The sequence below is a fragment of the Prionailurus bengalensis genome, chromosome D4 (genome assembly GCF_016509475.1).
Source record: "Prionailurus bengalensis isolate Pbe53 chromosome D4, Fcat_Pben_1.1_paternal_pri, whole genome shotgun sequence".
In the NCBI taxonomy this organism is placed as follows: domain Eukaryota; kingdom Metazoa; phylum Chordata; class Mammalia; order Carnivora; family Felidae; genus Prionailurus; species Prionailurus bengalensis.
The window spans coordinates 2,905,548-2,920,043 of record NC_057359.1 but is presented as its reverse complement, the minus strand read 5'-3'; the positions used below and the strand labels follow the sequence as shown (position 1 = coordinate 2,920,043).

At 50.4% G+C, this 14,496-nt stretch overlaps 2 protein-coding genes and 1 long non-coding RNA gene across 12 annotated transcripts in view; 1 reads left to right on the top strand and 2 right to left on the bottom strand.

The window, feature by feature from the left end:
• SECISBP2 (SECIS binding protein 2) overlaps nt 1-4,235 on the bottom strand; it is a 40,590-nt gene extending 36,355 nt beyond the window's left edge. For 4 of the 9 annotated variants that reach the window (XM_043567076.1, XM_043567083.1, XM_043567079.1 and 1 more), the window contains exons 1-2: nt 4,079-4,233; nt 3,090-3,235 (exon numbers count right to left, since the gene is read on the bottom strand). In XM_043567076.1, the coding sequence (XP_043423011.1) occupies nt 3,090-3,235; nt 4,079-4,114 (182 nt within the window). In that variant the 5' untranslated portion in view covers nt 4,115-4,233. Of the gene's footprint in view, nt 1-3,089; nt 3,236-4,078 lie in introns of all 9 variants that reach the window. The other 5 variants (XM_043567078.1, XM_043567077.1, XM_043567080.1 and 2 more) reach the window with 3 other exon arrangements.
• A 58-nt stretch (nt 4,236-4,293) lies between these two features.
• On the top strand, nt 4,294-5,062 carry LOC122474561. 2 transcript variants are annotated; one of them, XR_006294938.1, is made up of 2 exons: nt 4,294-4,410; nt 4,779-5,062. It is a non-coding gene; the product is annotated as an uncharacterized LOC122474561 (long non-coding RNA). The 2 variants fall into 2 exon arrangements; XR_006294937.1 differs by having other exon boundaries at nt 4,294-4,423.
• Nucleotides 5,063-5,684: 622 nt separating this feature from the next.
• On the bottom strand, nt 5,685-12,540 carry CKS2 (CDC28 protein kinase regulatory subunit 2). Its single transcript, XM_043567470.1, has 3 exons — nt 10,228-12,540; nt 7,300-7,427; nt 5,685-6,017 (listed from the first exon to the last, which is right to left on the bottom strand). Exons 1-3 carry the CDS (start codon nt 10,284-10,286, stop codon nt 5,965-5,967), a joined length of 240 nt encoding a protein of 79 aa, XP_043423405.1. The 5' UTR covers nt 10,287-12,540; the 3' UTR covers nt 5,685-5,964.
• Nucleotides 12,541-14,496: the final 1,956 nt, after the last annotated feature.

Genomic DNA, 14,496 nt, shown 5'->3' with positions numbered 1-14,496 from the left:
CTCATCCCACCCCCCGCCTTTACACTGGCAGTGCTTCTACAGCTGGTCTGCCACCCCCCCCCCAGTCCCCATGCTCACACGATCCCACTGAGCTCCCTACTGAGCTCCCTGCCCACTTCTCCCTGCCCCGTCCCTACCAACAGTCCCGAGTCTCCAGGACATCCTTCCTGCAAGCCCGGTCGCCTCCTCGCCATGCCATCTTCGGGGTCTGGCCCTCTGCCACATCACTTCAACAGCTCCACTGGTCCCATCCCACCTTCCAAAAGCTTGTCCATGGAGGGTGCTCCCCTGTACTTTCCCTCCTCTCCAGTCAGACTCGGGAGCCCACACCTGCCCTCCTTCCCCCCAAGACCTCACCCGCACCTGCAGGCCCTTACCCTCGCCAACTCCGGGCCCTGCTCTCCCACCTACAGGCTGTCCCACCGAATGGCTCACTCTTCCCCAAGTGGCACTGGAGCACCAAGCTGTACAGCTAGTCCCCAAGCAGCCCCTCTTCCCACCCACACTCCCAGGAGAGACCCCACCGCTGTGCATACATTCAGCCAGAAATCACCACAGCCTGTCTCCCACCAACACCCACACGGACCACTGAAGACTGTTCTCCTTGCAGCAGGGCTCCCCGTATTTTCTTCTCTAGCTTCGGTGCCTGCAACCCAGTCAAAGCCTTCAAGCCCCTCTCCCTCTGAGTAGAACAAGAATCCAGGAGTGAGCATAACAACACCATTTAAAACGCAACCAACAGTTCCCTACCGCCTGCCTAAACCATGCAGGCTTCTCCCAAGCCCTACACCTGCTCCTTTGTCCTTGATGGTCGTGCAAAGTCTTGCCCCCAGTCCCTGCAGCCGGGCCAGGATGTGTTGGGCTCCAGCCACCCAACAGACCTGAGCCACACTCTGTCCAGGACTACAGGTTCTCACTGCTGAGAGATTTTAACTTAAAAGCACCCACATAGGGGGCACCTGGGTGGTTCAGCCGGGTAAGCATCCGACCCCTGATCTCATCTCAGGTCTTGATCTCAGGATCATGAGTTTGAGCCCCACAATGGACTCCACACAGGGCGTGGAGCCTACTTAAAAAAAAAAAAAAAAAAAAGGAAAAAGCACCCACATCTCACAGCACACTGCAACACACTGAAAGGCTCAACACTTGCCAACATCACAGCAGCTTTGGGGACTATGCATGAACACAGGTCAGGACAGACTCTAACTCTGGTTTGGGCGCTACCTACTGAATAACTTTGAACACATTCTTCTAGCCTTGGTTTCTCAGGTGTACACTTCCCCGCCACCCCTTGGGTTGGGACAAGAGCATGGAAACAAGTTCCTGATGGAAAATGCTATCCTTATTTTCATCAGAGGAGATCCCCATTTACACAAAACCTGGCTCATGCAAAGACTTCTTAGCCTCCATGAGAACAGACCAGATAATCAGTTCTCAAATATGTGTATCCCCATTTTGTCCCCTTCAAAGGCCCCTGTCTTTCCTGACCCCGCCCCTCTGCTTTCGTGCCTTTGTCCTTGTTTTTTTCTCAGGAAGGAATACTGTCAGCCAATCTTTTCCTTGCTTATAAAGAACTTAAAAAAAAAAAAAATCAAAGCTAAAAAAGGACAAGAGATAAAGAAACTTCATTTTTAAACTTAGCAATCCTATAAGCCTCAATTTCATCTCCATTCATGCCACTGCCAGAACATTACTTTAGCTGCAGGAATGTTTTCCACCTTTATTTTGGGTAACTGGAATCCCACCCAGTACATGGCTTCGAATCCTCGCCACTGAGTGAAATATATCTCCTACTTTATCTTGTGAACCACCTAAGGTACGGAACAGCTCAAACGTGATCCATGCCAACCTTCCTTTCACCTTAAGGATGAAATTACAATGGAAAACCTGGGTATTCCTACCCTAGCACATACAGGTAGAACCTCCAACCCTGTCAAAAAAAATACAACCTAGGGGCGCCTGGGTGGCTCAGCTGGTTGAGAGTCCGACTTCGGCTCAGGTCACGATCTCGCAGCCTGTGAGTGAGTTGAAGCCCCGCGTCGGGCTCTGTGCTGACACCTCAGAGCCTGGAGCCTGCTTCGGATTCTGTGTCTCCCTCTCTCTGCCCCTCCCCCACTCATACTGTCTCTGTCAAAAATAAACATTAAAAAAAATTTTTTTTAATTAAAAAAAAATACAACCTAAGTACATCAGACAACTTGATAATTTTATTATTTATTCCAATTTTCATCTTTGAGAATACCACTGTAGAATTTATATGAAGTTTAAACTAGTTTCAGACATGGAAACTGCATGGTATGCAGACATGGAAAAGAAACAAGTATGACCCACATTAAAGGAGTGTAAAGACGATTCTCACATGAAGGGGATGCATACCTTACAAGTAAAATCTACAAGTACTCTACAGAACAACACAAAACGTTTAATACATGTTTTTCTAAACTCAGCTAATAACAGAAACCATTTTCTTAATAAAGAATGAAATCTCAAGAAGGAAAAGGAACACTTAAAAAACAACATAAGCCTCCTTTCAACTCAAACGTAGAAGAATTTTATAACCCAAACTTGAAGAATCCTTCTCCCCAGGACGCTTATAAAGAAAAATGGTTAAAGCAAAACTCCACAATTTCCAAAGTACTATCCACACAAAGCAGCAGCCATGTTTGAGAGTCCCCACTCCTCCCCAAGCATGATTTTGAAATGTTAAACCCTAAACCCAAAGAGCAGGTTTCTTTGTCTGGGCTTCTGTCTGCCGCCCATTCCCTGTCCCATCAGATACCTGATATAGTTTCAAACCCTATGCACAAATGATCCCTGAAATTAAGTTTCCTACTAAAGAATGCAACGCAATCCCCATACTTTCTTTGCCCCAAATGATGGCATGAGTGTGGAGAAAGGAAGGGAGAGTTGAGGTTTCCGTCTTGATGCAGGGCACGGTTAGGTGGTGCCACTGGCTCAGACCCTTCTCGGCTGAGGAGCATCCTCCAGTCTTTCGACAACTTTAAACAGGTTAGGTGCGGTATATATCGAAGTCTAACCTCCCTCCATCGGGTCCCCGGGTACCACAAGACATTGAGAAGGGTACGTACTCAGGCCCCGGCAGCTCCTGAGCACACGGATAATACGGGGCTGCACAGCCAGGGAACACATGAGCTTCCGAAGACTCTGACCACACCACATTGAGCCCAGCAAATTTGGGGACAAACGGTTTGACATCTGCTGACAACTTGATGCCCTGAGGGAAAAAAAAAGGGGGAGAGGTGGTTAACTACAGACATTCTGAGGCAAGCCAAATGTGAACCAAAGAAACCCAAGAAAGCGGCTCGGTTCTAGCAGCCCCAGAAACGCTAATCCCAGTACCGTCCGTTGTTCAAATACCTCGCGCTCATAAAAATAATAATTTGTTCGCTAACAACTTCTCCCCCAACGCTTTATATATATATAAAAAAAAAAAAGTATTCTACCAAATATTACAAAGGGCGAGGAGGGCAGGCAGTGAGAGCGGAAATAAAATCCCATCCAGAACACGTAGTGAGGACAACGGACAGCGCCCCCTTCGCTCCCACCCGCAGTGCGGGGATTCCGACCTCTCTCCACCTGAGTCCGGGAAAACCCACAACCGCCCGCCAGCGGCCAACGGAAACACAAACGCACCGCGCAAGTTTACCTCCACCGAATTTCTCAAAAGTTACATAAAACCGTTGCTTTTCGCTCGGCGAACCATTAAGAGCTGTCTTGTGGGGACGCAGAGGCAGGCTTTGCTAGAAATCGTCCTAGCGCCCCACACCCTTGGGACTTGGACGTAAAACCCGCTCTTTCGGTTTCTTGAAGCGCACTAACATTGACTTCCGCGGACGCGCTTACAAAGCACACTCTTCCCTTCGCGGCGGGCCGGCGGCGGCTACCGCTCCAGCGCACGTTCGCACCGCTACTGGAAGCCGGCCGCTCCCCTCCACGAGCGCGGCGAGGCGGCGCGGGGTCGCCTCCCCCGGGCACCAGGACGGCCTCCCTCCAGGGGCCGCGTCCTCCCCCGCTTAGGAGGCCGCCCCGCCGCCCCAGTGCGGGGCGCCGTCCTCACCTCGCCCGCGGGCTCCCGCGGCCCCTCCGACGCCATGGCGCACGGCTCGGGGGAGACCCTGCCCTCGAGGCCAGCAGCCGCCCCGTCGGCAGGTGGCACGGACGCGCCGCGCTCCTCCCCCCCGCTTTTCCGCCTTCGGAGAGGACGCCGGGAAGCGCGTCACAGAAACGCGCCCGGCCCCGCCCCGCTCCCGGCCGGAAGTGCGCAGGGCGGCGGCCGCGCGGGGCCCGCGTGGGGCGGGGCGGGGCGGGAGACACCGGAGGTGGAGGAAGGGGCCGCGTACCACGTGGTGTGTGGAGCCGAGGAAAGCACGGACTTCCAGCACCCGGGAAGTGAGCACGGAAAGTCAGTTCACGGCTGCCGCGTTCCTTCCGGCGGACAGCCGGTGACCGCGAGGAAAGAAGTCAGGGAAAGTGGCGTGGTGTGGCCGTGGCGGGCGCGGGCGGCCTGGGGGTTGGGTTGGGCACCACCACCCTCCCGCCCCCCGCGGGCTGTCTGGCCAGTAGGGGTTAATTAGGAGCCCAGCCGCAGGTTTGCAGCCCCCAGTATGGACGCTTGGGTTCGCGGACCAGCAGGAATTTAAGGCGGGAAATGGGGACGGCTAGGTTCACCAGGTTTGGGCCTAGGAACTGGCAGCCACCGCTGCTGGAGGCCGAGGCCGGTGTCCCCTCTCACTCTGTACCGTTTGGTTTACCCACAGGGCAACAAGGCTCACACAGCAATTCTGTCATCTTGCTTGCTACCCCTGGGCCCCCAGGGGCAGAAAGGAGTTCTAGGCTGCTGCTCAGCACCACTGGTAGGATTTGCAGTCCTCATCCACGTATGAAGACAGAGGAGCAGAGGAGGGACACCAGACTGTCATCTGAAAGTGTTCCCCAGCACAGCAAAGACAGTGTGTGTTTGCATCCACCCTAGAGTACGGTAGCAGCTGAAGGCAATTTGACAGACACAACATGTATCTGGAATAAAAGGTGTTTCACAGTGCCTTTCAACTTTAAAACTGCGGTGGTATTTTCTGGGGAGCATTACGCCTACTTGGTAAATGGAGCCGAACAGGATTCAGTGGTTTCCCTTAAGGCCACCAGATGGGACAGTTTTTTGTTTTTTTCCAGATGGGACAGTTCTTAGACACATTGGACCGTTCTCCAGGAACTAAACTAACAGCAGAGCAGTGAAATCTAATGTCTCTATGAAACTTAGTCCTGTTTTTTTTTTTTTTAAGTGAACTCATGGTACCCTCATCAAACCAAGCCTTTTTAAACCCATTTAATATTTCTTTACATTTATCTCCTCCAGACCAACATTGTAAAACTGAAATCATCTAACCACCTCAGTAGACACAAATTAACCTTAAGAAAAACCCCTTGGGGCACCTGGGTGGCTCAGTTAAGCCTGACTCTTGATCTCCACTCGAGTCATGATTCAAGGTTCGTGAGATCATGATTCAAGGTTCGTGAAATCAAGCCTCCCTCCCCCACCCCCTCCCCCCTGACAGCCAGGAGGCTGCTTGGGATTCTCTCTGTCCCTCCCCCATTGGCACTCTCTCTCAAAATGACTGAATAAACATTAAAACAAAAATGGTTTTAAATAAACAAACCCCAGTAAATAAATGCAACATATAAACTTTATTTAACAAAAATAACAGGCAAAGTCAAACAGGCACTTATATTAAGAGAAAAACTGACTAGAAGCAATTTATCTTGAATACCTTACAGTAACCTACTTGCAGTTGCATTTAACTGAGCTCTGTTGCTGTGAAGAATACAGCTGATGCACAGGTATGGATGAACGATTTGTACATTTTTCAAGTATTCACTGAATACTACCTTATATACACATATACATTAAATTTGAAAAAGATTTAATTGACCATCCCCAGATAGACTTCATTTTTGTTGTTCTTTTGGAAGAGGTCGTCTAAAGAGAAGAATATGTGGTTCTGTGGAAACAAAATATTTTATATAATTTTAATACAATACAGTTAATTTTCATTCACTAAATCCAAAATTCAAATTCTGAATTGAAGCAAAATAAAATCAATCCACGATCAACTGTTACTTATTGAAGTATCCGAAATACATTTTGCTTCAAGTCACTGTCAACTGTAAACAGAAAACAAGATGATAATGTCAATATTCCCCTCCAAGTTTTTTTCATTTTACCTACCCTGGAGAAAGAGACGCTAACTAAGTAGAGAAATCACTTTGAAGAAAACGGTTCCTACCTTTAGAATCTCCATTCCGGTGCAAAAGAGAAAGGTTACCTCTCTCCATTAGAAAAAGACACCGAATACCAAAATCAAAACCCACCGGCCTGTAGAAAGTACAGATCCCTGGGGCCCATTCCCAAAGGTTGTTTCTTTGTAAGTGGGGGCCCCGGGTTCCCTAGTTCCCCAGTTTGCTCTGGTATTAGCTGGAGAAAGAGCTTTTTGAACTGGGATACGATTAAATGCCCCAATCCTTTAATTCAGTTTCTGATGCTGCTACTGCTGATTTTCTTCAACAAGCAGAAAACAAGACTGCTCTAGTTTCACCTAATTCAGCTGCTATAGTATGCCTTCAAACTTTGTCGAAAGCATTAGAAGTTGTTTAAGTTAGATTTATTAGTAACACAAAGGTAGAATTTAGCCCCACAAGTTTTACTTTACCATCTCATATCTGGAAAACCTCACACATCAACACAAACACTCATAATGCACCACACACATAGCACGGTTCACTATATTATCTAATTTCATCTTAATGTGGTAGATAACAATTATCCCTTACTAGAAGGCTAAACAAAAAGTCAAACCAAAATCACTTCAAATTGCATTAACTTCTATGCATAGAACTTGAGGACACTTCAAAGTATCTTAAAATAAGTTCCTCGTTTTCAAAGGCAGGGGTGGGAGGGAACACCAGCATTATAAATATACTCCTGGCAAAATTAGATACTATTAATAACAACACATTAAAAAAAAGACATTTTAAAATAAAACAGAATTGCCTATTTGTTTCTACTCCTTGTCTTTTTGCAGGTAAAATAACGTGTCACTTTCACTCGTGTATTATGTACTTTATAAAATGGAAATTCTTTCTAGGGAGGAAAGCAATCGGCCATTCAAACTCACTGGTTACTTTGGGATTATCACTCAGTATCAAATATTACTCAACAATTTTCAACAAGTGCAACCCTACTATTTTATCTCAGTTAATGCCTCCCTAAATGGCAGAACTTACCCGGCTCATGAATCATGTAGTGGACCCAGCCTAGACTCTGCTGGACACCGAGTCTCCTCCACTCCTCTTCAGACATCAGATGGGTTTTTGGTACTTGTTTGGAAAGTTCTCTGGGTAGCATGACATGCCTGTTAAGATACAGCCAAGAATTAGTAAATACACCTTTCCTACAATTATGAGCACTTTAGAAATACATTTTCAGGGTACTCAAAATCTGAGTTCAAAATAAAGATTTTTCAAGCAACTCTTGTTATGTTACTGTTGGCATCAATCTTCAGAACCATCTAATATCTCTAATTCTGATTTTTGATGGCCTATGTTCAAAATACGGAGAGAAGCATATATGGTCGAAAAGCAGAAGACATTTTTTTAGGACTCCTCTTTTCTTCTCCAAGAGACTGCTTGCTACTTGTCCCCATGTTCTTCAGGAACAGAAGCCCCATACCTGAAATCAGGCTCATGGTTCTCCAAAACATCCCAACCAGCCCTACAGCTACCTCTGAGGACTTAAATCCTGGCCAATAGGGTGTAAGGAGAAAATATGCCACTGATGGAAACTGCCTTCAAAAGGGAAGAACGTGCCCAACTCTCTTCCTCGTTCTTTCCTGTTGGTTATGAAGCCGACCGATGTGATCAGGGAGCCAGAGAAGCCATCTAAGACCACAGAAGCCTTGTAAATGGGAGATGGTTTCTGACTGTAGAACGGTCGTCCCAGACCCACGCAGCCTTTCACAGAAGAGGGAAAAAAAACTAATTTGTTAATTTGGGTTTCCCACTACTCAACGTTATAGATTTGCAGCACACACAAGTCCTTATGTACCCTAGAAGTTTTTTCCAAATCCAAGTCAAAAACAAACCCAAGTCCCACATATACATGTGCCTGACAACCTTACACAACGACCTTCAGTTTTCCATAAGTTACAGACTTCTATCCAGATGACCTATATCCAAAACTTACTAAGTTTTTTCAGGAAGGCTTGCAATACTCTCCAATGTCAAACCATCAAGAACATAATTGTAACTTCACACAACTTAAGAACAAATGTGCACCCTGCTTAATTACAGTAAAAAAATCTTTATAAACCACCATTCCCAGTAGCAGTAAAGTTGCACAGTCATCCATAACCACGTTTCTTGACCTGTGTAAAATATCTACCACCTGAGTCCGTTGGCCAGGTGGGGTGACCCTTTTCCGCACGGGAGAAAACGGAACCCAGAGCCCATTAGCACTCAGTCATCAACTTAAGTCTGTGACTGGTGAATTAAATACCCGTTTCGTATTATTTACAAAAAAGAAATGAGCCTCAAAACAACTGTGTTGCCAGACCTGCCACGAGGCTGCGGAACCCAATTATGCTCTTTTTACCAGTGCCAGTGAACTACAGTTGAGCCCTGAACAACACGGGGTCAGGGGCCCTGACCCCCTGCGCGGTTGAAAACCCACAGGTAACGTGAGGCCCCCATACTTACTGACAGCCAACCTCTGACCCGAAGCCGTCCTGCTAGTACAGCCAGCCAATAAACGTGTGTTTTGTGCTCCCTCGAAATGCTGCTTTAACAGACACGTTCAAGGCTCTACAAATGTCGTCTCCGCCTTCTACAGCAACGGCTGTTCCATTTCTCCCAGAGAAGCGCAATGGAGCCAACGCTACGCACAACCGCGGGAACAGGCTGTTTCCGGCCAGGTAACACCGGGAGGTGGAAGCAGCCTCACCGAGAGAACTGCGGCTGACTGCACAGGGACGCTTCCCAACTCCGTGTGAGAAAATACTGCCGAAAGCCAACGTTCCCCTCCCGACCGCGGGCGCGGGGGCAGAGGCCAAGGCCAGGTACGCGGGAGGCTCTGAGCAACAAGACACGGCCGAGGAGGGCGGACGGCCGACTGCCGACAGGACCTGGTCTGCAAGTCCAGGCGCAGAGGAGCCTCAGCATAAGGAAACTAGGAAAAGCCACGTCTGTACCTACAGCACAAACCAAACACCCAACAGACCCAATTTGCCGCTGCCCTCTCCCCCCACGAACCGCTCGGCTAGCTGGGCTACGAGCCTGGGGGGGGGGGGGTCTACCTTGCGCGGTGCTCCTCACTAACCGCGCCGGGGTCCGGAAACCAAGGGCGGAAGTACCGCCCCGAGTCCCGGAAAGTACCTTCCCCACTTGGGGCCCCCCGGTGCAGGACGCCCCGTCCCAGCCCCGATTGCCCGCCGTCGGACGCCCGCAGCGCGCCACTGCACGTTAGGCCCACGCACCACGGGAGAACCGTGTCTGTGCTCTTCCTCTACAAAACTGGGCGGGCAGACTTCAAATCCACGTGTGGCAAGAAAACCGCATTTTCTAGCCGGGGCAGGAATGACTAATCGGTAGAGCTGCCCGGAAACACGCCCCGTTTTTCCCCAGAAAACACATTTCTAAGACCCAGAAGAGCGGAGAAACACCGACTCGAGCCCCGCCCCCGAGCCCCGCCCGGAGGGTGCCGGCCCCCCGCACGGCCACGGCCGGAAGTGCCGAGCGCCTCCCAGCCGCCGCGTCCTCGCTGCTGGTCCCACCGCCGCGGGGAGTCCGGGCGCGTCTCACGGCGACTAGGGAGCCGAAGGCCCCCCTGGCCGGCACACCGAGGCCGCGGGACACGGCCTTGACTAGAGGGAGGGGTAGGCGCCCCGCCGCCTGCCCCGGTCCGCCGAACCCCGACCCCCCAGCCAGGCAGCTCGCCCCCTGGCCCGCTTGGCCTCCTCGCCTCCGCGAACAAAGGGCGGAGGCCGGCGGGCCGCACGCGCCCGCCCGGGCGGGGGCGACCCGGCCTCGACCCCGGCCCCCCGTCCTTCAACCCCGGCCCGACCCGACCTCCGACCTCGGGCCCCGACCCGAACCCCGGCCGCCGCGCTGCGACCCCGACTTCGGTTCCGCCCAGAGCCCGGCCGGCTGGCCCCTCACCGGTACTCGTAATGCTCGTCGAAGTACTTGTCCGAGTAGTAGATCTGCTTGTGAGCCATCCTGCGGGCGGGCGGGAGCGACGGGGCTCGAAGAGCGGGCGCAGCAGGACCACACGTCCACGTCGGGCCAAGCCAACGACTCGACTGCGACCAACCGACCGCAGGCCGAACGCTCCCGGTTTGAATCCGACAGCCCACCGCTGATTGGACGGAGGCGTCGGCCAATCACGCTTCGCGCAAACTGCCGGGAGGCGAGACCGGCTCACAGCCTATCGCCACCCCCCATCCTAGGCGTTGGCTCCCATGATGAGCCAATCAGAGACCTGTTGCGAGGTCGCTCCAGGGAAGAAGTGGATGATTGGCAAGACGTGGGGACGAAAAGCTCCCCGAAGGAAAGGGGCGTGGCCGAGGAGGGCGGAGCCGGGATGTTAAAGGCCGCAGGGCGCGTGCGCAGAAGTTTAGAACGTTCCAGGTCCGCCGAGCCGTTGGGTGGGCGGGTCGGCGCGAGGGGTGAGGTATCGCGGGGCTTGGAGAAGCGCGGTGGGGTTGCGCGCCTAGCGTCCGCCTTCGCGCAGGCGCAGTCTGGGCGGCCCAAGAAGGGCTTTGGAAGCGTGGGAGGTGAGGCAGTCCGGGCGTGGGGAGGGGGGGGAGCCAGCTCCCCTGCCGCCGCGGGCCTGGCCTCGGGACCGGGAGGTAACGGCGCCCGCGGCGGGCGGGCGTGGCCAGGCCCTGGGCGGCGCGGTCCGGAGCCCACGTCGGGCAGACTGAGGTCGCCGGAGGAAGTACGCGGACCCGTGAACCCGCTGTCTGTAGGTGGCAGAGCGACCTCGTGGTGACTGACGCCTCGCGTTCCGCGCCGGGCACACGCCCTGCGCTTCGGGACCGGTGTGGATCGCCGCTGGAGCAGGAGCATCGGCGGGCGCAGGGCGGGGATCCCACCCGGTCCCGCACCTGCTGGTGCCCCCGCCGCCCACCTGCGCGCCGCACCTGCTGGGTCCCGCCCCTGCCCAGCGCCTCTGCGGGCCACCTGTGCCCAGCACCGGGCGAGCATTCGGAGGCCTGAATAATTGGGGGTAATGAGGTGCGGTGATGGTAAAGATGTGATAAACCGTCACGGGAGGTGGACAGGGGGACCTCTGGCTTTCTGGCAGAGCCTAGGAATGAGTAGCTTTCTAGGAGATTTATTTTTACAGAGACGTATCGAGGAAAATTTTAGGTGGAAAAGTGGAATAGTATAATCACGTCCGGGGTACCAGTCACTGAGCTTAGCGGTTAATGTTCTGGCCATCTTGTTTCACGTACTCCCCTCTTCCTTTTTCCCTGCACATCTTTAAGGAGAGTCCCAGGTATAATGTCATTTCGCTTTAAAAGGGTGCTTATGAGTATATCGCTGTATTTATGGGGTAGGTCTTAAGAAAAACTTTAAGAATATTTAGCACCATGCCACTATTACACTTCTATAATTCTTATGATCCTCTGAGGGCTGGTTTAGAGTCACATTTCCCTGACTGTCTCCCTTTTGACCTCCACATCCAGACCTGGGCCCCAACATGCAATTTGGTTGGATCCATCCCTCACCCCCCCCCCCCCCACACACACAAGGTGACCCACCATCCTTTATAATAGAGATTTCAATGAGAAAGCAGGCCAGTGGTGCCTGCGGAACAGCAAGCAGTCTGGATTTGGGTAACTGCTTCCTTGTGGCGTCCTTTACCTTTTTCCCTTATAATCGTATTTAGATCCAGGTGAAAACAACACCAATAACTACTTGTCCAAATCCATTTAGCAAGTAAGTGGCAGACACTGATTTGAACCCCAACAGTCAGACTCCAGAGTTTGGCCTCTTAACCACTACTGTGCACTGTCAGGGACCTGCAGGTGGAAACCCGGTATGTGCTGGGAATGTAGAATGCAGAGGTCAAGGGAAGGAAGGCCATGGGGCGTGAATCTGGGAGGTTCGAGGTCATAGACAAAAACAGCCCCAGAGATGTCCATATCCCGATCCCCGGAACCTGTGGATATGTTACCTTGTCTGAGATGGTGCGATGACCCTGCGTTATAGTGGCTGGTCCAGGGGTATCACGAGGGTCCTAACAAGGGAGGCAAGAGGGCCAGAGGAGGAGCTGTCCCAGAATGAGAAGTCAGAGTGGTACGAACGCAGGTGGCCCCTTGAGCCTGGAAAAGGAATGGGTGGCTTCTCCCCGAAAGTCCCAGAAAGAACACAGGTCTACAGACTCCTTGATCTGAGCCCAGTAACACCTATTTCAGACTTCTGATCTCTGTTACTGTCAGATAATAAATTTGTGCTGTTTTAAGACACTAAGTTTGTTGTAATTTGTAAAAACACCAATAGAAAACTAACTGAATTGGGCCAGACTGGGAAGGGATTCTTGGACTCCTTGCTGATAAGTTTGGGCATTTTGATGACTGTGGGGTGGCTGATGTTCTCAGCAAGATCAGGTCAGATGAGATGTGATAAAGGTAACTGGGAGGAATGGGGGGATGGGGCGGAAGGAACCACCTCACCAGGGGCTCCCCGTTAGAAAGAGACTTCGCTTGATAGGAAGAGGGAAGCTACTGTACCCTGCTCATGGACTGAGCACAGTGACAAAGAGGTCAAGGGCAAAACTAGCCCGTCGGTCCATATTCAGTCATTCAGACCAGGCAGTGTGCTAAGAGAGCCTTCCTCCTGGGGAATGCATTCTTTCTTTCGACTGCTCCAGTTATTAACTGCCTGTCTAGAAGGCACCGTACAGTTGGCATAAACATTTTTTTTCTTTGTCCCTTCTGGGCCTCCACATCAATCATATGAAGGACAGCAGTGCAAGTACAAAGCCTGCCTTGACCCCAATTTCCCGTTCTAAACAAGCTGAAATTTTAAATGTACATATTATATGAAAAGCAGTTATTCACCACATCAGTGGAAGACGCTTCCGATGATCAAGTCTGTGTGTAAGTAGGACTCAGTATATTATTTGAAATACGAGTTTCTCTCTGTTCCACTAATACAAGCACAAGGTCATGACCTCATTCAGGACCGAGAGCACATAGAACAAAGCTCAAGTTTGAGCTCTGAATGCTTACTCTCCATCATCTTGACTTTTCTGTGAATAATTATACGTGAGAAAGCATCAGATTGCATATGCCAGCTTCAGCGACCGCACCCACTGCTGTTCAGTGTTAGTGTACTTTTGAATGTAATTCTCAATTCCCACCAAACTCCTAGCGCTCTTCCTAGGAAGTTTTATCCCATTTATCTTTGACAATTAAAGAAGTAAAAAATATTTATTAAAAGAAATAAGGTGTCCGTTCGTTCCTTTCTCAACAATCCTGTATCACAGATTTAACCACTGATTTAAACACCATGGATTATCCACATAGACTTTTTTGTACATTTAATACAGACGTATCAGTGTCAGAATTAGGGACTCATCTGTACATCCTTAGTTTGTAATATTCTTTATAAATATAATAAATTCTTTATAAATACAATACTACTTTATAAAATATTCAACGGTTTGGTTTTTTTTTTCACCCTCCTGGGACTCCGGTAACGTGAATGATCACTTCCGGATCTTGTTGAGGCCTTCACTGTTTCGTTGAAAGGGTGTTCAAGACTCTCCTTCCATCAATGCTGGCCCTTCCTGGTCTCTGTTGACTCTTCTGCCTGAGGGAGCTCCACAGGGCTCAATCCTCGGCTCCCTGTGGTTCTGCTGAGTTTTGCCGCGTGGATTTGGCGACTTTGTTAATTGGTTGCACTTAAGACGGCTCTGTCTCCGTGGCAAGTAGACCATCGTATTAGGTGACGTCCCTCCTTGTCTTGGTAATTCTCTTTACTCTGAAGTCTGCTCCGTCTGATACGAATATAACCTCTTCAGCCTTTCTTTCAACAGGGTTTGTATCCTACAGCTTTTTCCATTCTTCTACATTTAACCTACCTATATCTTTCTATTTGAAGTGAATTTCTTGTAGGCACCGTATAGTTAGGTAAACTATTCCATCTCTTAATTGGTATTTAAGGCCTTTCACACTTCATGTAATGACTGACTTTCGGCTTTAAGTCTGCCATTTTATTATATTTTCTATTTGGTGTCTGTCTTTACTGTTCTGCTTCCCCTTTCTTCTTGCACTGGCTCAAGAAACAAAGAAAGACCGAAGGTTCCTATATCCATTACACTGAAGCAGTAACTAAAAGTCTTCCAAAGAAAACCCTGGACCCACACGACTTTGCAGAAGAGTCTGTTCTATCAGGCAAGAAAATGTTGATTGA

Coding starts and splice junctions, on each gene's coding strand:
- CKS2 (XM_043567470.1), bottom strand. CDS start 10,286: ATGGCTCACAAGCAGATCTACTACTCGGACAAGTACTTCGACGAGCAT. Junction 7,428..10,227: donor GACGAGCATTACGAGTACCG/GTGAGGGGCCAG, acceptor GTATCTTAACAG/GCATGTCATGCTACCCAGAG. Junction 6,018..7,299: donor CTACATGATTCATGAGCCGG/GTAAGTTCTGCC, acceptor TTGTTTCCACAG/AACCACATATTCTTCTCTTT.